Here is a 26,806-nt window from a genome sequence, read left to right as displayed (position 1 = left end):
ATATACCGTTGTTGTTTTTTAAAAGGCAAACATAATGTTATGCACTTGAAATGAGAGAAATGTAAAATGTACTGTTGTCAAATGAAACGTGCTCTGTCCCTCACCCCCCACTTTTAAATCAATGTTAAGGTCTTCATGTATTCATGTCTTCCACTCAAGTTGATTCTAAACAAAAACGCCAGCCTTTGTTTGTAATTTTATGGCTGTTTTCAGATGAAATTAAAAAAAACAAAACTTGTTCCACTAATAAAGGATTCATTAAAACCAACATTAATGTTCAGATGGAAAAATGCCCAGTTTGTCAAAGCAATTTATTATGCAGCACCACAGGAGGCAAAGCAGTTCACAGAACAAGTGCGACTCCAGTGGACCTGTTACTGAACACAGAAGGTCTGGTTATTATGATGTCCTTGAAATGCTTAAAGAAATTGAGCCCACTTATTAAAAGGGGTGGGGGAGGAAAAGAGATGCAGTGTTTGAAGTACTCAAAGAAAGGGATTATGAAGAGTGCTGTGGCTGTCCATGTAAACAGCTTTTCTATTCCAGCATGTTTAGATACATTTGGATCAGAATTTCTACACAGAGGACACGTTTTGGGGACACACGAACCCTTAACACCCCTAGACTGGATTCGGATACTAACTGGTGATGCCTTGAAATTACTTATCAATGTGTCAACTGTGTTCTCTGTCTGGGGTCAGCACTGTTATTTTTCATCTCATCCCTAGGATTCAGTGCGAGTCACAATTCTTATTGCTAGCATCTATCTGTCTGGGGGGATGCAAGAGTATGCCTTCGGGGGTAAAGTCAAACCATTAGCGAGTTACGGCGCCTGCTGTCACTGTAGAAACCGACATGGGAGAGACATGTTTTATTGTAGGTGGAGCAGATGAAGGCGCCCAGTTGTGTGTTGCAGGTGCACCATGGTGTTTCTTCTTGCTGAACTCCTCTCAGAAGTATTTTCACCTCTGGTCACTGCTGTGGCCTGTGCAGTTGTCCCATGTGTGATAATTGCCCACGGCTCTGGCAAAAGTTACCATTGATCAGGGGCAAAACTGGGCTTTATTTCACCCAGGTCAAAGACCCAGTTTGGCACCCACCCACTCATGACTATTTGCACACACACACACACACACACACACACAGGCTGGGAGCCTCAAGGGCACCGCTCTGGAGGATTCCCCCCAGGCAAAAAAACCTGGCTAGCTCCCCCCCCCCCAGCTACAGCTCTGCATTTAAGCATAAATATCATGCAAATCACGTTTATTGATACAGTTTGGCCATTTTATGAAAACCTTTTGTAACCGGGACAAAGCAAAGATACTGGGAGTCACTGTTCGTTGGCTCGGTGATAGACGACCTCTGGTAGCTGTGCTGTACATCAAGTTCAAAGCATTAGAGAGTGCCACAATAAATATGCATTGTGATGGCTTTGTCTTTAGCTCAGGTGGAGGTAGCGGCACACCATGGAGAGGCCGGCTGGCCACACTCTCTGCCATGACGAAGCCTGTGTGTCCGTCTGTCCTTGTTCAAGAATGCCACAAACTGTCACTGCCAATACCAGACTAGGTTGGCCACCTATAGGCTAAGTGAGCACTAACTAAGGATTTCTATTCTGTGCTATTAGATCCTATTAACACATTTTGCTACACATAGCATATAATAAAGGATGTTTAAACAACACGCATCTCTATGTTCAGTAAATGCATAAGGGAAGGAGTAGAATTGTGTTCCTACTGGCCACACACAATATTCAAAGCTAAACCATAGCTTAGTGCAAATGAGCAAACATATGGGCTCCTGAAGATGTTTGCAGGTAGGACTCATCTAGGTGAGCTTGGCCAGGGCTTCCCACTTACTTAGAGGAGTTGTACAGAAGAGGACATTCCCCCAAACCATTATGACAAAATGTGCATTGTTAGGAGCAGAGGCAAAGCAGGCAAAATCCTGTTCCCCCATCATGCATGTCTAAACACCCCTATTCTAAGCATCACCAAAACCGAGTGATCCAAACAAAGCAGCAGTTCCTAGTATACACAATTTAAAATCCTAAGATATCTTAAGTAACAGTGGAGCTTATCGTTGTGGAACATTCTCATTATGAGGGTGGTTTTCTTAAAAAGCTTTCTCAATCCTGTTCTTTCTTGAGTCACAATATACTGTAGATAGTTTTGTGGTGGGAGCTATCATTTTCTATGCTTCCAGTCTACAGTGTTCCTGGGCGCATAGAAATGTATATCTATGAGATGGCCTTGTTAATTTTATGTTATTACCTTTTAATTACAGTGTACATGTTGGAATGAATCAGGCTGTCATGTCACAAAGATCAGCAATTTGGCCTGAAACAAGAGTTTCCTTTTAAGGCTCAAGAGTAATGCAAGAGCCAACGTTTTTCTAAACAGTTCACATAAAACACGCTTGTCTATTGAACGATGTAAAGAAAGTTACCTAAGAGGCTTGTTCAACATACATTTCAGTAGCATCACTGCAGTCTTGTACTGCCAAAGGAGATAAGGACAAGAAAAAGCTCCTGTAAGAAGCCAACACTCAGAAGATCAAGGTGTGATCAGAAATACTGGGAAGTCAAACTTTTATTCCCATAATGCTCCTGTGGTGCCGCTTATGTAAAGTCTTAAAACAATAGAGTTCATCTTTCCTTTGTGATCAGAAATTCTCTTTTTTCCTTTTTTCCTTAAAGATTTTCTCACTGTCCTTATAAATTAGACATTTTCTATTACCCGATGCCCACGGCCATACAGTATCTCAAGGATACAATATTAATTATCTAATACATACTGTATCTGGTATTTCAAAGGATCTTTTTTGTGTTTCAATTTGCAACATTTCTGCAAGGTGCTTCCTCAAAGAAATCACCCTATTCTTTCGTTTGCCCAGCAGATCATCACGTGAGCTTGCTTTATTTATTGCTGCTTCTGGACTTTGAGAATATCTCGTTTGGCTTTATCTTTTAAGCCCTAACATTCTTTCACTGACCTCTGGCAGAAATCTGAAAGGTAGCGTCTTGCTCCATCCCAACATGGCTGCCTCCCCACCCCCCTTAGTGAATATTTCAATTGGCTTCAGTCTTTTGAGTTCTTCAAATAATCCTAGTTACAACAAACTTCTTAACAGCGTCAATCCTGCCACTGAGCCTTTCATGTTTTCCTTTCATCAGCCTTCAAATGCTACCAAGTTCTGCCTTTTTCTACCCTTGAGGACTTCTACCCTTGAGGACTTCTCCCCCAGTGAACTTTGCTTTCCCATTCATGCTTCTGTGGGGTATAGCCAAACTAACACAACAGATTGTGTGTCCCTTGTAAACAATAAAAGGAGAAATTCATTTTTGACCACCCTTGCCCTTGCATTTTACTAACGCAACAGAACGTATTTGTTCTATTACAAGGGGGGATTTTGCACAGGCATGATGGTGTCGTCGGGTGATGCCTTCTACTTATGAACTATCTGTCAAAGATCAAATGAAACTGACAGAAATTCAATATTACTTGACATCACCTCAAACTCCCAGCTACTCCCTCTGCAGTGTCTACAGAGTCCTATGCCACAGAGAGTCTCCAAACTCATCTTCTTTAGGCAGCAAAACACACGGAGGAGTTGAAGGCTAAGCCTCTTCAAGGGCCCTGTCATCCTGTTGATACTGAAGTTCTGTTTGCTGTTGCACTGACTACAAAAGACTTTGAGCTTCCAGATTTTTTTTTTTGTGTGTGTGTGTGTTGTTATACAAGCTCAACAGTTTGTGTAATGCAAATTTTACACAGTGTTGGTGTGGGAGATTATTAGCACCAAACCCCTATATTTTGAGGTGGGTGGTTAGACGCTCGAGAGAGGTTTTGCAGGTGGTATTGATTGTCACACTTTGTATACCTGTTTGCTCCTCCCCTGAAAACAACCATTTTGTTTCTGGCAGCCTGAGTGTTGCAAGCATGCCTATTTCCACCCAGTGGCTGCAGGCTGAACTGTACAGTGCTACCTAGGGTTATAAACACCTCAGGTTACAAACACTTTGGGTTACAGACTCTGCTAACCCAGAATTAGTACCTCTGGTTAATAACTTTACCTCAGGATGAGAACAGAAATCGCACACCGGTGGCATGGCAGCTGGCCCCATTAGCTAAAGTGGTACCTCAGGTTAAGAACGGTTTCAGGTTAAGAACGGACCTCCGGAATGAATTAAGTTCGTAACCAGAGGTACCACTGTATTTGAAAGATCTGTGGAGACCATAATCACAGTACATCGATCACAAGCCTCCATTTTGCCTATTGTATAGCCTATTGTATATTGGCTTGCTCTGATATTTATTTCCTCTTCCTTTTTTTGCCAGTCCAGTGAAGCAACACTTCTTTCTCCTCTTTCTGTTGGTTCATAATGCAATGTGTTATTTTTTATTCCTCTTACCCACCTCTCCATCAAAAAGTGATCAAAACATTGCTGGATGGTGGAAAAAACTGGTTAATTTTTCAAGATACATTTTTTATGGTTATAAAGAAAACCATATTAAATATCCCCCCCCCAACTCATCTATTATATTTAAACTAGACTGAGTAGTTTTGCTGATATGCAGTATTATGGGTTTTGGCATTTGCACATTTAATTAATTTCAAAAGTAAATGAAGCAATCATAAGGACTTAAGCAGAGCCTGCTGGAGTGGGGCAAAAGCCTGTCTAGTCCAGCATTTTGTTCTCACAATGGCCAACCAGAAGCCCATGGGAAGTTGGCAAGCGGCACTCTCCTCGCCTGTGAATCCCAGCATCTGGTACTGAGAAGCATACTGACTGTGGATGTATAACTTTATCATAAAAGGACTTACACTACCTATATCAGCATACCCTCTGATGAAAATAGGGACATCCTATTCAACAACAACCATTTATTATTGATACCTTGCCCATCTGACTGGGTTGCCCCAGCCTCTCTGAGCAACTTCCAACATATCTAAAAACATAATAAAATATTAAACATTAAAAAACTTCCCTGTACAGGGCTACCTTCTAAAGCTTGTATAGTCACTCACCTTCTTAGCTCGGGGGTTCTCAGAACTCCATAACCTCCAACAGTTCTCCGATGAAAATAGGGATGTCCTAAGGAAAAGCAAGACATTCTGGGATCAAATCAGAAACACAGACAGCTTCTGTAAATCCAGGACTGTCCTGGAGAGTGATTTCTATTCTGCTGGGTTACTTTTGGTTTCTAGTCTTGGCCACTGGTCCCATCTGCCCCTCAAAAAGCAGGGCCTGGTGTAGCAGCACACACAAGCTCCATACCTGATCTCAAAAAGGCATCACCACTCCTTTGTTTACATTATCATTGTCTTTCTAAGCTTTCCAAATCTTGTAATATCTGGAAAAGTAGCATCATTGGATCAGAATGAGCAGCATTCATATGAGCTACCTGTTGGTCCAGGAAAGCTCTCCTTCAGAAAAGTGCAGCGAGTCTGAGACTGGCAGCCACAAAATGAGTGGTTTCAGAGATCACTCTAAACCTCTTGTGGATGAGCTGGCAAGCACTCAGACCCTTCTTCCCTGCAGACACTCATGAATTGAGTGGCCAAGGCCAGCCATAAGGTAGACTGAGAAAGCCGCCTCAGGTGGCAGAATCCAAGGGTCACCTTCACTAGTGCCAACACCAGAGAAACAGCTGCAGTGGCTTCTGGGTTCCGGCGAGAGTCCTGTGAAATCTCTTCAGCTCTTGTGAGATTTCACCAGAACCTGGAAGCTGCAGCTGAGCAACCCCATTAAGTGAGGCGGTGGGCATTGCGCGTGTGCTGGGTGAAACGTTCTTGTTTTGCCTCAGGTGGTGAAAAGGGACGGGCCACGCCTGGTGCCACCCAATACTACCCTTCTGCCCCCTTAGCTGTAAAGGTCTTAGGGGTCTGCAGCAAATCCTTGTACAATACCAGACAGGTAAAATCCTAAATGTGAGTGAAAGGGCAATGTGCTCAAACAGCTAAGGATCATGCCCAAGTGGGATATGCGTATTGCTGAAACTTTTCTTCTAAGGACCCTGCAGAAAGTCCTGCCTCAGGACTCCAGACACAAATACCTACCACCAGGAATCGCAGCTGCACTGCTGCAGGGGACAGGCTAACCAGGACCTCAGAGTTAGACCCCCCCCAAAAACACACACACCCAAAGCCATGCAGAGATCCCACAGACCCATGGCTCCCTCTGTAAAGAGAATGAATTTTGCCTTAAGAGCCCTTCCTTACTCACCAGGTAAATTATGTCTTGTTACAAACCTCCAAAATACAGGTTGTATTGTTGAAGGCATTAACTTGAACGTACTCTTGGGCAACATTTTATACACGCCATAAATACTGATACGAGTCCAAGTGCTTAAATTAACTTCCATGACAGGAGTGTACTATTCATTCAGGATTTCAGAGTGATCACTGAGCTGTTTATTCCTAGATTGGTAGCCCTCTTAAGCGACATAGCATTTTATATTTGTATAATGGGATATTTGTGAGGAAGCAACTTCCAGCATGTCGTGGCCTACTTTTGAAGGGGAAACCTGATGAATCTATACTAAAAAGTTAATGCAAAGTACAACCAACATTCCTAAAATGATTAGAGCTTTAACTCTAACCTTTCATCACTTCACATATGCCTTAATCTTTACTTTCCTGTGTCTTTTGTTCCTTATAAGATTCTGCTGGGTTTTGTTACAGGATTTAGGGGGTGCATAATATACTGTAAAGCACCACCATGCTTTCTTTTACCTTGCTGTTAAATATTTTCTTTTTGAATGGCCTTTGTTTAAAGGCAGGCGAAGCAGTGGTCCAACTAAGATGCTAGCCACTATCCTAGGGTTCACACCAGTGCGAATATAGTTGCAATCCTATGCTGAAACAGCACCCAGGGGTCAGCAAACCTTTTCAGCAGGTGGCTGCCCCACTGTCCCTCAGACCTTGTGGGGGGCTGGAATGTATTTTTTTTGGGGGGGAATGAACAAATTTCTATGCCCCACAAATAACCCAGAGATGCATTTTAAATAAAAGGACACATTCTACCCATGTAAAAACACGCTGATTCCTGGGCCATCCGTGGGCCGGATCTAGAAGGCGATTGGGCTTGATCCGGCCCCCGGGCCTTAGTTTCCCTACCAATGACCTAAAGCAACACAATTTCTGCCAATGTAGCAATACCCACAGGCACCACTAGGATATCCCCTGCTACCCACTGGTCATGATGTTGCACACCAGCAAGTCTCCCTTATTACTGTACCAGGCGTGGGACGCACCAACTGATGTGTGAGAACAGTTGGGTGAGTCAGCTTCCCTTATGACATCAACATATGCTGCATCATATGCAATCCTGTACATATGCAACCAATACAATGAACAACCACAAAGCTACAAAGAGACCACTTCCTTAGTGCAGATTACCATGGAGCAGAGGACAAGAGGGCAGCAACTGGACTGCAATGGCCACACATTCCAGGGCTTTGACACACTCCAAGATGAAACATAGGCAGCCTGAAAATCATCACCATTGGCCAGCAAAGATAGAGCCAGGCAGGAAAGGAAGAAATGCTATTCAACTGGAGCACCCAATCAGCTATGTGGCCTGGGGAGTAAGAGATATCTCTGAAGAACTCATAGGCTTCCCAGAAGGGGAGTTCAAATCCCTGCTTTCAGAATAGTGTTCTAACCACCAACTTTTTTTAAAAAATGAACTAATTCAGCCTATAGAAACATATTATGTATTCATTTCACTTTGCCCTGATGGATGACCTCCCTGGAGAAAGTGTGAGTGTGATGCTTTTGCTGCTGTAGGATCTGAATGAATCTTTGTTTGCGTCAGCCATCGGCCATAGTAATAAAACAACAATACAATATACAATAATAGAAATAATAGAAATACAATAATAGAAATAAAAAGTCAATTATATTTTAGGGTTTTGAATCAATAGTCAAATAGTGGATCTTATTCTAATTGACCCAGCTAAAAACCTTGCAACCTTTGCTGTCACCTGCTCATCTTGATCTGCCAAGAGAAAGGACACTGTGGCAGTGGTTGGGCGACCCAGAATGGACAATAAAAGAGGGGTGATAACCTCATTCCTCAAGTCTGCTGTAGGATCTCTCAGTAGCCATTGATGCCTTTGATGCCCAAAGTTGTGGGGTATCCTCCTGGACTACCTTCTTGTGGGTTGGAAGTTGGAGGCAATGTTTTCCGGTGGTTCTGCTCCTACTTGCATGGCTAAGTCTCAAAGAACAGTACTTAGGGCACTCTATAACTACATATTGGGAGCTGTATTGGCAGGGTGCTGCAAGGCACTATTTTGCCCCCAATGTTATCTAGCATGTACAGTATATGAAGCCATTGGGAGCAATCCTCAAAATGTTTGGGGCACACTGCTGATGATGCCCAGGTCTATTTCCACATTAAATCTGAGTCAGAAGAGGCCCAGTGAAAGCTGAGCCAGTGGCAGCATGCAGTGCTGGAGTGGATGAGGGCCAATAGGTTGAAGCCAAACCCTGCCAAGTCAAAGACATGGTGGGTAAGAGAATTGGGTTCCCAGGCCTGAGAATTGGGGAGTTTACCTTTCTAGGTGGGGTTGCACTGTATCTGATGGAGCAGGTATGCAGCTTGGGGCTTTTCTTGGATTCATCGTTGTCCATTGAGGCCCATGTGGCCTCTGTGGCAAAGAGACCTAACATCAGCTTCAGCTGCTTTTGCCAACTGCATCCTTTCTTGCACAGGAATTATTTGGACAAACAATAGTCCAAACAAGACATTACTGGTGTAAAGCATCCCATGTAGAGCTTCCCTTGCAGCTGGTCTGGAGGCTACAGCTGGCATAGAATATCACAGCCTGGGTGGTGAGTGGTGCTCTTTATTGGGTACATATCCCAGCAGTGCTAAAGGATCTGTCAGTTTTAATGTTCTGCTACTTACACACACACACACACACACACACACACACACACACACACACACTCCTAAATAACCTAAAAAACTGTTCTCCCCTCTAATGCTCAGTAAGGACATGAAGACCAAAAAATTGAACCCAGTTAATTTGCTATGTCCTGATTATTGGCTTGTGATAACATGTCACCTGTGTTGTGAAATGCCAACCCCCATCAATATTGCCATTCCACCGGCTCTTGAAGACACACCAGTTTAGACAAACATTCCCCTGAACTTGAAACTTCTAATGTGTTTTAATTCTTAGATGTCCCTTTGGGACTAAAATCGATGAACTCAATGCTTTTTTCCTGGTGGTATCTGCCCCCCCCCATCAGAGCCTTGCACCTTGAATAATATTTGTAAAGCTTTTTGTATGAATTCAATAACAATGCTATAATGCAGTCTTCTGATGCCATTTGCTTTTGTGCGAATTCTTGTGTAGCACAGTTAAATGTATGGTATAAATCAATAGCCTTAGGTCAAAATGTTTTCTAGACCCTATTTGGAAGCAGATAGACTGAGCAACATAATACAAATAATATTCTCTGGATTGGAAACAGATCTCCTAAATTCAGAGGAACTGCTTTCATTGCGCGCTTGCAGGTTTTTAAAGAAATGTATCTGGGTGATTTGTTCCACATGTGCAAACCAGTTTGCACATCTAAGTCTTTGTGTACACTCTTGTTCTTGTACAAGTGCCATGCACAGAGAGGCACAAGAAGTTGATTGTCTTGTGCATTCAACGCTATGGATCATGGGCTTTGTCTATGGAAACTGGTCACAAAATAGTCACAAATTTTAAACACCTGCTGGAAATGTTACTGTTCTGCCAGGCCTTTGCTGGCAATTAGGAATACATTCTACCACAACAGTTAATTGATGTCTGCTTTTAACTTCTTTTTTCTTTGTGTTTATTGTATGGCTTTATGTTTTATTGCTGTAAAGGTCTTTGATATATTTTTTTATGGTACAGCAGTATATAAATATTTTTAGAAATAAAATTTATATATGGGATAAGCAAGGTATGTTCTACTGCTAAACAAAATAAGATAACCAAAATTGACTTTTTAAAACAAATGAGGAATGTTCTGTCATTGACAATGGATATTTCAGGAATGTACGGTAGCTACAATGATCCTGTAGCCTACTTTATGTATTGCTGCTTCTTCACTGTGCTCTAAAAGGGTCAGATATATAACAAAGCCTATTTAAATTTAATTTTATATAAAGCACATGAAAAAGATCTTTTGCAATCTTCTCTGTGGTGGTGAAAGAAAAGAAGAATAAAGGAAAGCCTTTGGGTGTATATATACATATATTGAGGAAGTCTAATAATACAGATTATAGGAAAACAGTATACCTTTCTTTACAAGGCCTTGATTTGCAACCCTGAAATCTCAGATTTAGCCATTACAATGAAGTCCTGTTGCAGACAGAGCTGGTTTTTTATCACCACTTAAAATCTAATTAATCCGTATTGAAGCACAAAGATTTCTGTTGTTTTTTTGAGGTTAGGGGTCATAGAGCGTTCTTTGTTCATCCTCAGACTTGTAATCACCAGGCATTGGGATATAATTTTACCAAGCAAATTGGAAGGTAACAGATCAAATCCTTATCACAAAACCTAACTCATGGTTAAGCAGAGTCCTTCGTCCTTTACAAGAAACATTATATTCAGGAAGAACAAAAACACATTTCAGAGCTTGGAAAGGGTTAATATGCAAAAGTTTATATTCAGGGCATGAAAGAGCTAAAGATCATCAGAGCTGCAGCCGCCATATAAAGTAGCAAGTCTTATAGAGTTGGCCAAGATTTTCCGGCCGTGCGTTTTCTGCCTTTAGAATGGCTTTAGTGTACCGAACCATGATGCAGTTAGCTGGGATTTTATTTTGTTTGTTGGGATGGGTGCTATCCTGCCTCACTACCTATTTACCTCAGTGGAAAAATCTCAACCTGGAATTGAATGAATTGGAGATCTGGACAATGGGACTCTGGCAAGCCTGTGTAGTTCAAGAAGAAGGGGGAATGCAGTGCAAGGAATTCGATTCTTTTTTGGCTTTACCTCCAGAGCTCAAAATTTCTAGGATTCTGATGTTTGTATCTAATGGATTAGGACTTTCAGGCCTCTTGCTCTCAGGTTTCGGACTGGACTGCTTGAAGATTGGTGAACAACAACTGGACCTAAAGAGGAGGTTACTGCTGTTGGGAGGAATACTCTTCTGGATATCAGGAGTCACAGCCATAGTCCCAGTCTCCTGGGTTGCTCACACCACTGTGCAGGAATTCTGGGATGAGAATATTCCAGACATCGTTCCCAGGTGGGACTTTGGGGAAGCACTGTTTGTAGGCTGGTTTGCTGGATTCTGTCTCATCTTAGGAGGCTCAATGCTAAATTGCACTGTCTGTTCTGCTGATGCCCAGTCATCCTCGGTCCATTATACAGTGGCAGAAGAGCAAGATAACTGTCAGTACCTGGAAAGTAACAACAGACCCAAAAGCCTAAGAGTTTGAGAGAGACAGAAAGGAGGATTCTTCTTTCATTTTCAGACACTTAAAACACACGAGCCAGAACCTTGTTCCAATTAAGATTCAAAGGACTCTTTGTTCCTTAGCAGATTCATTACACTTGGGCGTCTAAATTTTCTTCCTGCGCTTTTTCTTTCAAGAGCTGTGTTTTACCCTCCTCATTACAAAACTGAGAATGTTGACTTCACCAACAGGATGAGATTAAAATGACTGTGTAAAAAATCACCACTGTGTAGATTTTATGTGATTCGTTTAAAATGTAAAAACAAAAAGCATCCCAAGTTCAAGTTAAGACAGAAAAAAATGTAATATAATAGCTCTTATTACACAGCTTCATACTACTAAAGCTAGTAATTTATTTCTATGGCCCACTGAATTTCTTCAAGTCAAAAAGTACAAGGAACTAACCTGCCTGTAGATTTCTGCTGCAAGAAACAAATCTAATTCATGCAAAAAGACTTTTAATATGAGTTACAAATTGCCCTGCAACACTGGCAAAATGTTTAAATGATTTCAGTGATAGCATCTATGGAATAACGAGTGACTCATCTTAACACATGGGAAATGCAAAGTCCCCCTCACTCCCTAAACTGAATGCTCTAGTGTCTACCTATTTTTATATATCTATATATGTAAGTTAGTAGCAAACAGAAAACAACCTGTGAAATAATGTGTTAAATGTTGCTCTTGTAAAGAATCAATGCTGTTCTTCTCTATGTAAATAGTTGAGTTTTAAGCATGCATAATCACAATATGTTTCCTAAAATCTGATAAATTCTACATTTATTTTACTACATGAGGGCAGTGTCGTCTTTAGTTTACAGCTTGAAGGAACGGGATTGCTTCATTCGTGTCCCATGCAATCTAAATTAACTTTTATTAAGTAGTTTTGTATTACGTCGTTTAATTTATTAACGCCACCAGACACTGAAAAGCTATTCTAGAAAGGGATTGACTATTGTTATTTGAATAGAAACCAAAAAACAACCACCATAGTTCGTTATTCAGTTTCAGTGGAGAATGGGCTTTCTTTCTTTGAAACAATGGCTTGGCACTGTTTCTTTATGTGCAAAGTATTTCTATGTCAGCAAATATGAAATATGGCTTCATGTTCTTTAGCTAACCAAGTAGAATTTCAGTGTGAGAATATGAACATCTGTTTATAGCCAGTATTAACATAACTTCCAAAAGATGTAACTGCAGCAAGTTCAGAAATTAACGCCACAGCTTTTACAACTCCAACTATGCAATTTATGAAAACTTTACAGTATTTAATAGGAAATGATAGCTAGGGTGTTTAATAACTTGCAAGGCTGGAATAGCTTTGGGTTTTATATGATTTGAAGCAAGGTGCCAACAGTACCATGTGAATATTCCAAGAAGGAACTATGTAAGAAGAATTATGTAAAAAATGTTAATATTTTTCCTTTAGCTTTGCCTGAAGAAGTCAAAATTTAGAGAATTTTAGCATCTGTGATGAATGGATAATTGCTTGAAGAAAGGACACCAGAGGGACAAAAAAACAACAACACAAGTGCCATTGTGACTGATTCCAAGGTTTGTCTTGTTCCAGTTTACTTAGTGTACCCATATTGCAGAAATTTGGTAGGACACTTATTCAAAAGATTGCCACCAGATGGGTATAGTGTTTATTTGTTACTTTAGTAGATTCCTGTTTCTCTGCCCATCTTTCATCAGAGATTCATTCATCATAATTCTGCAATCCATTAGGTCATGGCAGAAATTCAAGATATCATCAGAACATTGAAATCGACAATACAGTCATGGGTAAACTAATATCTTAAGGATGACTGAGGGATGTTGATAAACAAGTACTTTAGAAAAGCATGCTTCCTTTAACTTTTTCTTTTAAAAGGAAAAAGCTTCTGCCTGATAGAAAATGTTCAGATTTTGAGTGAAAATTCCCAAAACTAAAGCGATTCTATGTTTGTTTATTGGGGTATCTATGTTTCCATGATAATTCGATTTGCAAAACTAGCTGCCTATCACATAACTTGAGATATTGCATAACATCAAATTATTTGTCACATAATGAATTCCTGTTTCTGCTGGAATCATGGAAAAACTGTCAGGAGTTTAAGATTATAAACTAAACAGTTCCTATTTGCCCAATCTATTCCTAAAAGTTACCAGCATTCAAAAGAACAGTAAAAAAATGATACTGACTGAAAAGAATTTTCCATTCTGCAAAATGGCAGTGATTTCTTTGGCCCCCATAAAAAGAAGAAACTTTGTTCAATTATATCCTAAGAAAAAGGACATAAGTATGACTCTGGATTTTAGAGTCAGGTCACTGTCTTCATATAACATCCCATTTTTCAGTTGTGGCTGTCAGAACAGAATCATGCAGACATTGTCACATATTACTGCCAGCCCATGCATTTTACATGGGGGTATGCTGATAAGTATCAAAATACAATTCAAACTGTTATTGATAATATTGATCACTTTACCACCAATATTACATGGTCCAAATCTTATAAAAACACCAAGGAGTCTTTTGTATGCAAAAATCAAAACTTATGGGCTGTTTTTGTAAAAAACAAAAACAAAAACAAAAGAACACAAATGAGCACAAAAGCTTTGTTAAAAAACTGTATTTTTTTCCAAATCACTGAAACACATGGAAAGTGCAGAGATGAAAGTTAATCTAGGTGATGTACATATGTACGTTTACAGACAACATTAGCACAGAAAGACATTCGTGATATAACCTGATTAAATATTTAGTTCAGTCCTGAGCATTTTTTTACTTAAATGTAACAAGAAGGCAAAAAGTTGAAATTTGATTTTCATTCTATAAATGATTTGCTATATACTTTGTTCAGTTGGCTAAAAAAATAATATTGCCTTGTACCTGTAATACTTAAAATTTGATATATAGAACTGTACTAACATACTGATAATGGGAACATGAGGATTATTATGTTTCTTATATCCTATGAAGGGTAAATCTTACAATAAAAGCAGTATCTGTATAACATGAAATGTGGCTGGTATTTTTTTTTATCAGTGTCTCACCAATGTTATTTCATTACTGTATATAAACTGAGTTCAAAACACAAACCAACAAACCCAGAACAGTTCAAAATTTATTCCTAAAAATGAGTTGATATTACTGTAGTCTGACGAAGTCAGAAGATGTATTATTGCAGTGACAATTGCTCTCATTTTATAAATGAGCAAATTTTGCAGAACTACCAACAATATTATTTCTGCCAATATTCATGATTTATCAGAGAATCCTTTTTGGTTCCCTCTGAAATTCTCTCTCTCTGTGTGTATGTATGAACAGCTTCTCCACTAAGAAACCAGAAAGCTGTATACATTTCTCACAGTAGCTTTTTTTTTTTTTAACCCGTAAATTTTAAATGGCCAGAACTGAACTATATTAAGCAGTACATAAATAAGACTGAAAATAAATAAATCACAAGATACAGCTCTATACATCATTTCTACAAACATTTATATTGTCAAACTGAGAAGCTGAAACAGTCAAACTTCATTTCTATATTAAACAATTTGAAACTTTAGCTTTTAGAGATTGACCTCATCAGAATACATGGCATGTATGTGTTTAGATTAGGCCTAAAAAGAGAGGTAAAGAAAAAGGGGCACAGTTAGTTTACTGACTACCTCCAGGTTTGAAGTAATATTTTAAGAATCTGAATAATTACACAGACTTCTGCATAATAAGAGAACACTTGGGGAGATTTACAAAAATAAATTAAGGCACAAGTTTTCCCCCCCACCAGGATTTCCAAAGATGGCAACAAACATATTTTAGTTATGTTCCCCTAATCTTTCAATGAGACAATTACATTCTGGAAAAAATAAAATATGACATAATTTATAATAATGTTGCAAAATGGTCAGTGTTCTAATAGTCTAGCCCTTTTGTTTCCTTGCTTGATTTCATATATAGTGTGTGCACTTATGATTCATGTACATAACCAGCCATTTATTTGTGCTCATCAAAATGCTTCCAAACAGTTCAGCCAACTTGCAAAATGGTGTCTGAAAGCCCATCTTTTGTAAGCAATAGTTATGAGGCTTACAGTTTGATCCTATAAATGCCTACACAAAAGTCCTATTGAGTTCCGTGGAGTTTGCACTCTACTAAGTGTGCATAGGATTTCAGGCCTGATTCAGCAAAAGTAGCTCACTGCTGCTTGTTCTCTCAAGTGCTCTCCTCTGGGCTGCTCGTCACAGCTGAAAGTAGACAGAGCTTTGCCAAGCCCCACTGTGACGACCTCAGACTTGATCAGCAATGTGCTTCCCGGTGACATTCAGAGCCCATCACTGGTAGTGCTAATATACACATGACACATCTGCAGATATATGCCTCTTTTAAAAGTAACCAGATTGTTACCAGTTTGAATTCTGACAAGCACATTCATATCGTCTTTTACCTTTTATCAATACAAATTCCTGTTTAAACAAGTTAAGGTTCCAATTCCATAGATACCTTGATCATGCTTATTGTGCCATAATTAAACACATCATTTTAAGTGCTTCATATCATGAGTTTTCTTAGAAGAAACACACACACACACACACACACACGGTACTTAAGAGCAATGAATTTCCTAAGAACCACTCCTTTGAAAATTGCATGGGTCTGTTTGGGCTTTATCAACTTGACTTTTCCTACATGCTACTGGCTGCAATACTAAACAAACTATTTTATATTCAAGGGTTAGTTTTATATTTCAGTTTATCTTTCAGCTCAGGTTTAAATACTTTGTGCGTGAACCTGAGTCCCATTTCAGAAAACAGCTGCCCTTTGGGTAGTTTCAGTTTATAGACACATTTCAGGGTTACAGACTTGCCCCATATTACTTCTCCCAGGTTATAGATAGATGCAGAAAACATTAGGAAAACCCCCAATATAGCCCAAACTCCAGTACATTCACAAAATAATACTCCTGCAACTCAGTAGCCCATGCCGCTTCCTTCATACCAAGACAGAAAGGAAAAGAACTGGGTTCAACATTGAAAGTTCCAATGTGAGTGACACAAATATAAACAGCACCTGTTTGCATGAGGCAGTCTTGCTGTTTTGGAAGAGGGCTCGTGCTTGCTGCTAGCTACAAAAAAAATCACACTTTGTACAAAAATATTGCATGGCCTAACAGCCATCTTCACAGTCTGCTCTTGTGAAAAAAACAGTGAAACGAAACCGCCTGTTGAACACAATATTTCTCAACACAGTGCAGTTCAACAGGATATATACACACTTGGTACAGCCTTTGTTCCGTGATCCATCTTTACAAAAAAGTAGCATATCTGTAATACATACAAACTGTACAAAATTAGCATCATGTACCAGAAATATTCTACTTTGGTTTTCTGGTGTGGAAGATTTAGGCAGGGGAAGAGAGAGGAGGCTTTCTCTTGCCTTTATATAGATATATATTTATATGTATATGCATATATAAAATCTACCAGCACATAATATATACCACCACATAATGTACTGTATTATTTTTTTTACAAACAGTATCTAGGCTTGGATGTAAAACAGTAGGCTTTTTTAATCATGGGACTATACTACAAAAAACTGTCATCTTAAAATAAAAAAGACGAACGAGTAGAAAAACAGGTTGTGGAGAGAAGCATAGTTAGACATCATCAGCTGGCAGAGATGGTATGCTGATCTTTGCTCTTGTGAAGTATGCAATCTTCTCCCTTAAAAAAAGAAGGAAGAGGAAATACATTTTAAGTGGTTAAAAAAAAAAAGAAAAAAGAAAATCACAGTGAACTCCAACAGGCAAAGTAAAAGCAATGTACGAACTGAGTAACAATTTTCCACCCATCCAAGCAAATCTCTGTATAATTCAATCCTTTGGAATAAACTGATTACAGTGGTACCTCGGGTTAAGTATTTAATTCGTTCCGGAGGTCCGTTGTTAACCTGAAACTGTTCTTAACCTGAAGAACCACTTTAGCTAATGGGGCCTCCTGCTGCTGCCACACTGCCGGAGCACGATTTCTGTTCTCATCCTGAAGCAAAGTTCTTAACCCGAGGTAATATTTCTGGGCTAGCGGAGTCTGTAACCTGAAGCGATTGTAACCTGAAGCGTATGTAACCCGAGGTAAATTTTGTATTTTAAAGTTACTGCGACTTTTAATATTGGATCAGATTGTTATTATTAATGTTTGATGTTTTATTATGTTTTTGTATGTGATGGAAGCCGCCCAGAATGGCTGGGGCAACCCAGTCAGATTGGGGGGGGCGGCATAATTTTTTTTAAAAAAATATTATTAATTAAACTGTACTACTGGAGCAGGGCTCAAATTACAGAGGCCTCAGCCCTCCCTCGACCTTTTGCACTGGCCCCCTTAGCTACTGTTGAATAAGGCTACCTGGGTGAATCTTTGACTTCCCTCCCTCTATCAAGGGCCCCATGGTATTCTGTTCATCTGGGGCTACATGCCTTACTAAGGAAGGTAGTCTGGTATCTAACTTTGCTTTGCTGTATTTATTCAGGCTGTCAATCCACTTAGGTTTTGTTCTCAGGACAAATCTCTCTTTAGCCAACTGAATGTCTGTGTCTGCCTGCCTGTTGTTCCCCATGCATTTGGTATGCATGTTGACCACCTGAGTCTCCTGCCACAAACCAATAATTCTATCTGCTGGAGATTACCATATTTTTTGCTCTGTAAGACGCACTTTTCCCCTCCTAAAAAGTAAGGGGAAATGTGTGTGCGTCTTATGGAGCGAATGCAGGCTCCGCAGCTATCGCTGAAGCCAGAAGAACAAGAGGGATCGGTGCGCACTTATCCCTCTTGCTCTTCTGGCTTCAGGAATAGCCACGCAAACCTCTTGAGCGCAGCCGGAGTGCTCCTCCCGCTTCGCTCAAGAGGCTTTGCTTGCTTTCTTGTTTCTTGTTTTCCTCCTCTAAAAGCTAGGTGCGTCTTATAGTCGGGTGCGTCTTATAGAGCGAAAAATACGGTACATGAGCTGAGGGAACTTTACAGCCAGTAGAAAAACAGCAAGCATGCTCTCTGGACAGAAAAACATCTGTTTTCTTGCTGGAGTTGGGGAAAATAAAATCAGTTCTACTACACCTCTACAGTAGAACCTCTACTTACATCCTGCTCCAAGTCGCGACCGTGGCAAACCCGGAAGTAAACACTGGGTTTGCCGCGATTTGTGCACGTGCAGAAGCGGCTGCTGCCGTCTGCACCTGCGCAGAAGTGGGCTGCCACCGAATGTCCCTGCGCACAACGGCGCTTCCACCAGCGACCCATTTCACCATAAGGACGGGCCTCTGGAACAGATTGTGGTTGTGAGTAGAGGTTCCACTGTATTTGCATTCTGCCACGGGGAATCACAGAGCTATGTCTATTTGGTTGGCTGTTTCCTCTGGATTATTTGAAGTCATTTGGCTCGTAAATGGATGAAACTGGGGTGAGGATTTACTGATGAAACCATTAATGCCTTTAGCTCCAGCACTCGGAGCTGTAGATTCCACTTCCAATCACTGCACCTTCTTCCTGATGCTCAGAAACCACATCACAAAGCATGCCCTGAAGACATCTTATTGCATATCTGAATTGCATTTATTGAATAGTTAATCCCATGGCATCAACTAATTCTAGAAAGGTGCATATATAAGATGGGAAGGGCAACTGAGAAACTGTCGCAGATTTTTCTCCAGCTCCAAGGAATCAGGGGTCTCTTTACCTGAATGACTGCACCTGTAGCGGAACCTTCTGGCTTTGTTCTCGCAACCGGCAAACATCCTTCGACGCTTTCCTCATCAATTTTTCAGCACTTAAACCCTGTTTTTTTTCCTCTTTTGATTGTTCAGCCTGGTGAGGGAACAAAATTACAGCTAACAGGTACCAAATGACAATATGACAGGATTCAAGAAGCCAGAGAGAGAGAGAGAGAGAGAGAGAGAGAGAGAGAGAGCACCTCACAAAATGTCTTCAACACAACATGCTCATGGGACACAGGGTGGACTTGCAAGCAGAGGAGAGGTGTGCATACTGCAGCTGGAAGTTGTGCATTGTTCATTTTACAAAATAAGACATATTGGCACCGCAGCTAAAATGACTTGGGGCCAATTTTTAAACAAGATGCATGAAAAGGACTCCACACTTCCTGGCATGTCCTTTAAAGGGCTTTTAATCCATGTGCTGGTGCATCTGAAGCTTATGGCCCAGAAGGCAGCTCTACTGGCATGCAAGCTCTGTGTCGCAGAGGCTGGCAGATGGATGGAAAGCTTTTTAAATGAGATGCCAAGCCACGCAAAGCCTGCTTTTGCACACCCAGTATCTCATTTAAAATCAGTCCTTAGGATGAACTAAGAAGCAGGTATGGTCTGGATTTTATAATCAGGCAATGTTCTTCAGCCAAGTGTTTTGAAAACCCTTGTGGCAATTAAGAGTGTCTAATATCTCAAACACCCCAAACCATCTTTCATTTATTTACTTCCTGTGATGTTGATTAGTTTTATTAAATGCCCCCCTGCTGTGTTAATAAAGTATTTGGTATCTTACTGCCTGTCTCAACTTTTTACTTTAGTACACTAAAAGCCCTAAAGTGCCTATTGACTTTTGCATTTTAATGGACACCGCATTTCTACAGTAAGCACAGCTTTGCCTTCTGGAGTAAACATTGCAGAACTGCAGAAGATGATCCAAGCAAGCTTTTGAAGATCTATAGAAGTACATAGACTTGAACAGTAAGAAATGAATTTTATAGACTTCAGAATAGGTTCTCATTTCTAGCTCTTCAAAAAATAATAATAATGCACTCAGTATTAAGAAAAAAAATCAACTTCAGAACTTAGATACAGTCGTACCTTGGTTCCTGAACGCCTTGCAAGTCGAACGTTTTCGCTCCCGAACACCGCAAACCCGCAAACAAGTGTTCAGTTTGCGAACGTTATTTGGAACCCGAATGTCCGACGCGGCTTCTGATTGGCTGCAGGAGCTTCTTGCAGCTAATCAGAAGCCACACCTTGGTTTCTGAACATTTTGGAAGTCAAATGGACTTCCAGAATGTATTCCGTTCGACTTCCAAGATACCACTGTATTTAAAATAAGTTGAAGGGTGGGGGTGAGGGGACAAAATACCAACTGGAACATTTTTCTTATGTATGGGAGATAATAGCCCACACCTAACAGAATTAGGTATGCTTAAGCCCATTGGACTGCATCCAGTGTTCCTCTTCCATTAGCGACTTCCACTTGCAGATTTAAGGGAGAGGCACAGGGGTCTCAGGGCAATTGCTGGGAATTGCTTCCCTTCCCATTTCGTTGAGGAAGCCTTACCATCAGCTAAGCAACATCACTGGCTATATCCAGTGCTTTTTTTCTAGGGGGACATGTACCCCTAAATATTTTGTGCTGCCCCGACCATTGATGGACAGATTGACATGCCAGCTGTCTCCGCAGTAGCAGTGCAGACTGGAGCGCCGTCATTCTCCCCACCGGTGCCCAGGGAGGGGAGCCTGGGGCAGCTGCGTGCTCCTCCTTCTCCTCTTGCCGGGCTAGAGCCAGCCAGCCAGCGCTCGCCCCTCCTCGCTCAAGCCGACCCCGCCACCATTGTCACTGGGAGTCTTCCCATCTTCTCAGCGCCGCCTCCACCTTGAGTCCCTCGTCCGGGGGTTGGGGGGAGGGGGGGCAGCCAAAATGAGAGTACCCCTAAACATTTTTTTTAGGAAAAAAAGCACTGGCTACATCCCATTGTACCTTCATGTGCATGCTTCTCTTTCATTTAGCGATGAGCCATTTGATGTCTCTACCTGTTTTTCAGCTTGTTTCAACAGCTTCTGGAACCTTTCATCCTCCAACACCCGTGGAGGAAGTTCTGTCTCTCCTCTCGCTTTCATCTCCTCCAGCTTCTGCTTCAGGTCACGCAGCATCTGCAGTTCGTCATTCAGGCGACTCTGCCGGGTGCGAGAAGCCTGGAGGTCCAGCTCCAAATCCAGAGAGGTGCGAACAGGGCACTCTTGCGTTGCTCTTCGCATGTTAGGCTGGCAGGCAGGCTACAGTTTTCAGGAATCCCAAAAACATAAGAATGAATTTAAAACCAGGAATGAAAACCTCTCAAGGTGATGTCAGCATACCTACATAAAGCATGCTAGGTTTATTTATCTTTCTGTACTAGACAGCTTTCCCCCATATAGCAGTGTTTTCAGTTTTTACTTTGCTTTAGCTTTATATTGGTTTTCATTTTTATATTATATTGTAAGTCATTTTGAGTTTACATCTCATTAAAAACACAAAGTTCAATAAATAATATTAAACCTATGTACATACTTTGTGTACAGATTTACACACACAAAGCTGTGGTCAGACTAAATGCTACAGTTCCATTATCCTTCAGTTGTCCTGAAAATTAAGAAGATTTTCCTCAGTTGGTTCGAGAGGCTGCTGAGAATGCCAAGGATGCAGGTTTGGTCCTGATCTGGGGCAGCTGCATATTCCGGCATTCCAGGGGGTTGGACTAGATGATCCTCAGGGTCCCTTCCAACTCTATGATTCCAGGCAAAGACCATTACATGTTAGGAACAAATTTCACAACTGGGAAGGCCCTAAACTCCTTTCTCATCCACTACTGTACCTGCAGCCTCCACCTCCATCTGGGATTCCCAGACAGTATTTACCACCTTGAAGGGAAAAGCAGTAGATGCAGGGAAAGGGGCAGGTTGAGGAGGTCTGTGGCAAAGTGCCATTTCATGAGACCCCCAACAACTGCCTTGCTCAACTCCCCCCCCCCCTTTTTAAATTGTACTACACCATGAAGCACATCCCTGGAATTTGTGGCAGTGACCATCGCCCCACCAAGTGCTCAGCAGTGAGCAGAACACTGATGGCAAATCCAAGATGCCGACCGACTCTACTAGGCACTGAAATGCAATTGCCTGGAGTTTTACTCATAGTGGTACGAGGTGGAGAGTAAGTTGTAGGCAAAAAGTGGCTGACTCAGAAATAATTAAATAGGAATTTAGTCCCCACTGCCCCAGGCACTACCCACAGCAAATGGTACCCTCTTCTCAACCACTTGAAAGCTTGTTGGCAGCAGCCATGATTTTCTGACTCAGGTTGTTCTCTAGCTCAATTCACTGTTTCCCCAATCTGAGCACAACGAAAGCACAACTGGGCTAAAAAAAAAAAGAAGATCAGCGCCACAACTTCCTTTGGGCTTCATTCAAATATTAATGGGAATCTAGGGCTTCCTGGAATGAGAATAAACCACAGCAAGCAACTTCAGTTTGTGGAAGAACCTCTTTAATCTAGCAAAGTGTTTGCAGCGAAATGGAAAAGTGAGCAGCAAATGGTCAGACAGCACATACCCTTTTAACTCTCAAGCTCCGCCGTTCAGTGGCATTTCTCACAAAAAGGGATTTTTTGGCCAAGGTTGAGCTGTCGCTATCACTTCGATTCAACTGCCAAAACAAGGAACAGACAAGAGAGTTATAACATAAAGTGATTGGGTTTGAAATGGAACAGCTCCGAGTGTTAAAACTGCCAAGAGTAACTACCGCATGTACTAATGGAGGTGCCTACACTTTCACCATTAGTCTTATTAGTAATAAATGCAGAATTGCTAAAAAGCCACAGTTTGATTATCAATAATTCATTAAACCGGAAAAGTGCCACGATTCCATTACATTAAACAATGTTTACATAGAAGCCATCACCAACTGCTCTGCTGCCCTCAAGTTTCAAAACTTGAGCGTCTAAGGCAGAAAATTGTCTGAAAGTTTCAAAGGAAACTTTGTTTAGTCAGTGGATCACCAAGAAACTCTTTATATTGGTTAATGTGAGGAAGCTTCATTCACTGTGCTTTTAAGGTTCTACAGATTGCAGCAGAGCTCTAAGCAGGAAAGTGCATGATGGATTAAGAAGCTATGTATTGAAAACTGATTTATTTTTTTTAAGCTTACATAGGCGCATATAATGTTGGACTTTTCCCTCTGCACCAAACTGGGACCTTTGCTTGGTCAACTACTGTTTATACAGAACACTGGCGTAGCATTACAGGTCCAAGCTTTGGGCTCAAGCATTCCTTCCTCATGCCCTTGGGAACAGTAACTGAATGCTTCTGCTCTAATTTAGTAGCAACCCAAAGGCTGGAATTTGCTGCGTTTGGACAAAACAGCCAACTGTGGTTTCCTGCAAACAAGAAATGGGAGCTTCCAATATCCTTCTCTCCCCATGGAGGGGAAAGGGAGCATATGTAAGCCCAAGACTCAAAGCTGCTTGCATTTAATAGAACGCTAAACCATGATTTAGTATTATTACAGTTGATTGCAGTGAGTATTTTCCTCAGACCTAAGACTACAACCAATTTAAAACGTAGAATTGTTTGTTTCTTCACATTTCTGTCTTATATTGAAAGATCCTTCTGAGAAGGATCCTGTCTTTGTTTCCGATGCTATTCCATGAAACACCATGTAGAATGATATCACAGTGCAAGAGCAACAAACAACTTTCTGGATGCCTTTGAACTGTAACTCCAGTTTTGTTAACTAATTGCGGATTGTCTCACTTTTAACCCCCACCCCCTTCAAATAATCTCATTTTTCTTGCTGTATATCCTCAAAGGGTTGCATTCCAAGACAGGGTAACGCCGAGGGAATGATTTTGTATTGTATAAACAAAAATGTCATATTAAACTTTAAATGAAAAGAAACTACATGCAAGATATACATTTCAGTTCTTCTAGAAGGCATATTAAACAACATTATTTACAAGAATTATACCACAGAATTTTCAATAATTAACAAGTTCTGAGTCTTAAAATACGCTGATGTAGCTAGCATTTGAAAAATAGCTTTGTGATCTAAGTTTCTCTCTCCCCAAAGAGACATTCGTTTTCCTACTCTAGGAAGTACGCTGTTAAGCGACCATGGATGATAATGCCATACATTAGTGCTTAAATGTCACTTATGCATATGGAGAGGTACAAACAGAATCAAAAGCTCAGTTTCCCATTATACGATTTGCAGAATTATTACTTTTAAAGAAAGATGGATAATAAATAGTAAAAAATATATTAAAAGAACCTGCAATTATCTAATGGTAAATGGTGCGATCAGTAGCAGCCAACATAGATTTGTTAGGAATTAATCATGGTAGATGAACCGCATTTTCCCAGTGTGTGTGTAAAGGCTAATAGTCTGAATGAGATAGCTAGTGGGATTGCGTAAAGGCAACCAAGATAGATCAAGTTTTATCAGCATATATATGCCAAGTGCCCCTTTTTGGCAAGGCAATGTAGAGTTTTTCAGGCCTTTTGCTACCTTTTGTTCATTCACGTTGGGCCTCCAGTTAGGTTGTCTCAAGGATTCACCATTTTGTGTGGGAAAGTGTTTACGCCCACTTCTTAGCTGCATGCCCATAGCTGCATGCTATGCCGGTAGCTACTTTAACCACATTTGCCACCTTTCTCCTAGTCCCTCCTTTGGATTTGAGACTGAGACTCAAGCCTTCAGAGTTTTATTTGAGAAAAGCCAGTCCAGTTAGTCATCGCAGACAGAGGGAGGGACAGCTTGAACAAAAAAATTAACCACAATTCGAGCACAAAGATGGCTGCCATTTTGAAATTGTCATATCCATGATGGAAAGTTACTAGCACCTCAAATGTAGGGGTCTTGATTTATACAATACAATAGCTTTCCTCCACACCCCAAATGAAGACCCAGTTCAATTTAGGAAAGATTTAAAGAACAGCTAAAAAGATGATATTATATGAAGTGTGAAGAACAAGGCTTTGTTTAGCATCCAGTTTTTAGATATTTAGCATTTCAGAACCAGACAGAAATTGTTCAACCTTCTGCAACTGGAAGGGAGGATAAGGAGCGATTTTCAGAGTAATGGAAGCCAAACTGAATATTCATACATTCAGTCACTGATTGTTTGCAAGTCTCTCATGTAACTCTACCGTCTCAGTTTTCACATGAGCAGTTTGTCTGAAAGCACTACTATGATAATGTGTAAACTGTTGCTTCGGAACTAAAGGAGCTCCATGGAAACTGTGTCAGTACAGCTTCTTCCAGAAAAGGTATTTCTGAAACAGCACCGTCAGAGGAAGTGCCATTTCCACATTGCATATATTAATTTCAAAATGATATGCTCCTAGATATCTCACAGAAGCAGCATGTTGCATATAAACAATTGCATTAGCAGAGGTCACCACAGGAAAAAGAGACAAGATTATCTTAGGCTTGAGGGGAGGCCAATGCAGCCATCTAGGCATCTCTGTCCAGCCACTGGGATTCTTCCCAAGCCCTTCCCCATCTCCATCACACACAATCTTGGCCCTCCTCAAAAGCTTTTGCCTGACTGGGAAGTGTCCTTATGTTGTGATAATACCTCTTGCTTGCCTGCCTGGACAGGCAGATGTGCGCATGTGGGGTGGTTGTGGTGTAGAAACCTTTGCTTTTGTGTGATTGGAATGTCGCCTGCTTTGCAGAGGTAAAAACTGCATCCACTGGTCCACTAACAGTAGACCAGGACATAACAGCAGCCCTGCTGGACACACTGCCTCTGATACTGGAGGCAGCACATAATCATTGCGGCTAGCATCTTTCAGTGGCCTTATCCTCCACTAATTTGTCTTAAAGTCATCCATGCAGGTGGCCATGAACATATACAGTGGTACCTCGGGTTAAGTACTTAATTCGTTCTGAGAAAGAAGGAACATTCTATCATATGTGGTGGGAATGTAAAAAAAAATGAAAGGTTTCTGGGAAATGATTTACAATGAATTGAAAAAAATGTTGAAATATACTTTTGTTAAGAAACCAGAAGCTTTTCTGTTAGGAATACTAAGAAATGATATAAAAAAGAAGGATGAGAAGTTGTTTTTATATGCAATAACAGCGGCAAGAATTTTGGTGGCACAAAAATGGAAACAGGAAGAAATCCCGACAAAAGAAGAATGGAGAAAGAAGTTGATGGAGTACGCAGAATTAGACAAACTAACGGGGAGAATTCGGAACCGGCGAGACCAAAGATTTACCGAAGACTGGAATAAATTTACAGAGTATATTAAAAATATATGTGAAGGACAATTAGAGTTTGTAGGCTTTCAAGAAGCTCTGTGATAATAATGGAAAGAAATATTGTTTTATAATAATTGTTAAGATTAATATGGTTCTTTTTAAAAAAAACAATACAGATGGAAGAAATGTGAATAATGGTGATAATATGGAAAATTTCCAGATAGACTGAAGGAAGTCTGAAAGTGGAAAGATTAGAATTGGATGTATATTTTTAATGGAATGTTTTTCCTTTATTGTTATATTTGAAAAAAAATTATAAGTAAATTTTTTTTTTAAAAAAGGACTTCATTCG

The 26,806-nt window shown here is 40.6% G+C and overlaps 2 protein-coding genes and 1 long non-coding RNA gene across 5 annotated transcripts in view; 1 reads left to right on the top strand and 2 right to left on the bottom strand.

Moving 5' to 3' along the window:
* Nucleotides 1–293: 293 nt before the first annotated feature.
* LOC309540794 lies at nt 294–5,099 on the bottom strand. Of its 2 annotated transcripts, XR_014223502.1 has the most exons (4): nt 5,006–5,099; nt 2,449–2,530; nt 2,274–2,339; nt 294–377 (listed from the first exon to the last, which is right to left on the bottom strand). It is a non-coding gene; the product is annotated as an uncharacterized lncRNA (long non-coding RNA). The 2 variants fall into 2 exon arrangements; XR_014223503.1 differs by lacking the exon at nt 294–377 and having other exon boundaries at nt 416–2,339.
* Nucleotides 5,100–10,674: 5,575 nt separating this feature from the next.
* LOC309540576 (claudin-22-like) lies at nt 10,675–11,605 on the top strand. The gene has a single exon (XM_082237515.1). It carries the CDS (start codon nt 10,775–10,777, stop codon nt 11,441–11,443), a length of 669 nt encoding a protein of 222 aa, XP_082093641.1. The 5' UTR covers nt 10,675–10,774; the 3' UTR covers nt 11,444–11,605.
* Nucleotides 11,606–14,061: 2,456 nt separating this feature from the next.
* WWC2 (WW and C2 domain containing 2) overlaps nt 14,062–26,806 on the bottom strand; it is a 117,118-nt gene continuing 104,373 nt past the window's right edge. For both annotated transcript variants that reach the window (XM_082237189.1, XM_082237190.1), the window contains exons 20-23: nt 22,798–22,890; nt 21,244–21,486; nt 19,173–19,300; nt 14,062–17,170 (exon numbers count right to left, since the gene is read on the bottom strand). In XM_082237189.1, the coding sequence (XP_082093315.1) occupies nt 17,104–17,170; nt 19,173–19,300; nt 21,244–21,486; nt 22,798–22,890 (531 nt within the window). In that variant the 3' untranslated portion in view covers nt 14,062–17,103. The remainder of the gene's footprint in view (nt 17,171–19,172; nt 19,301–21,243; nt 21,487–22,797; nt 22,891–26,806) is intronic.

Source organism: Podarcis vaucheri, assembly GCF_965113315.1.
Source record: "Podarcis vaucheri genome assembly, chromosome: 9".
Classification (NCBI taxonomy): Eukaryota; Metazoa; Chordata; class Lepidosauria; order Squamata; family Lacertidae; genus Podarcis; species Podarcis vaucheri.
The sequence above is the reverse complement of the archived record's forward strand: the minus strand, read 5'-3'. Positions and strand labels throughout refer to the sequence as shown.

Excerpts from the sequence above, each read along its gene's own strand:
- LOC309540576 (XM_082237515.1), top strand. The coding sequence starts at position 10,775 with ATGGCTTTAGTGTACCGAACCATGATGCAGTTAGCTGGGATTTTATTT.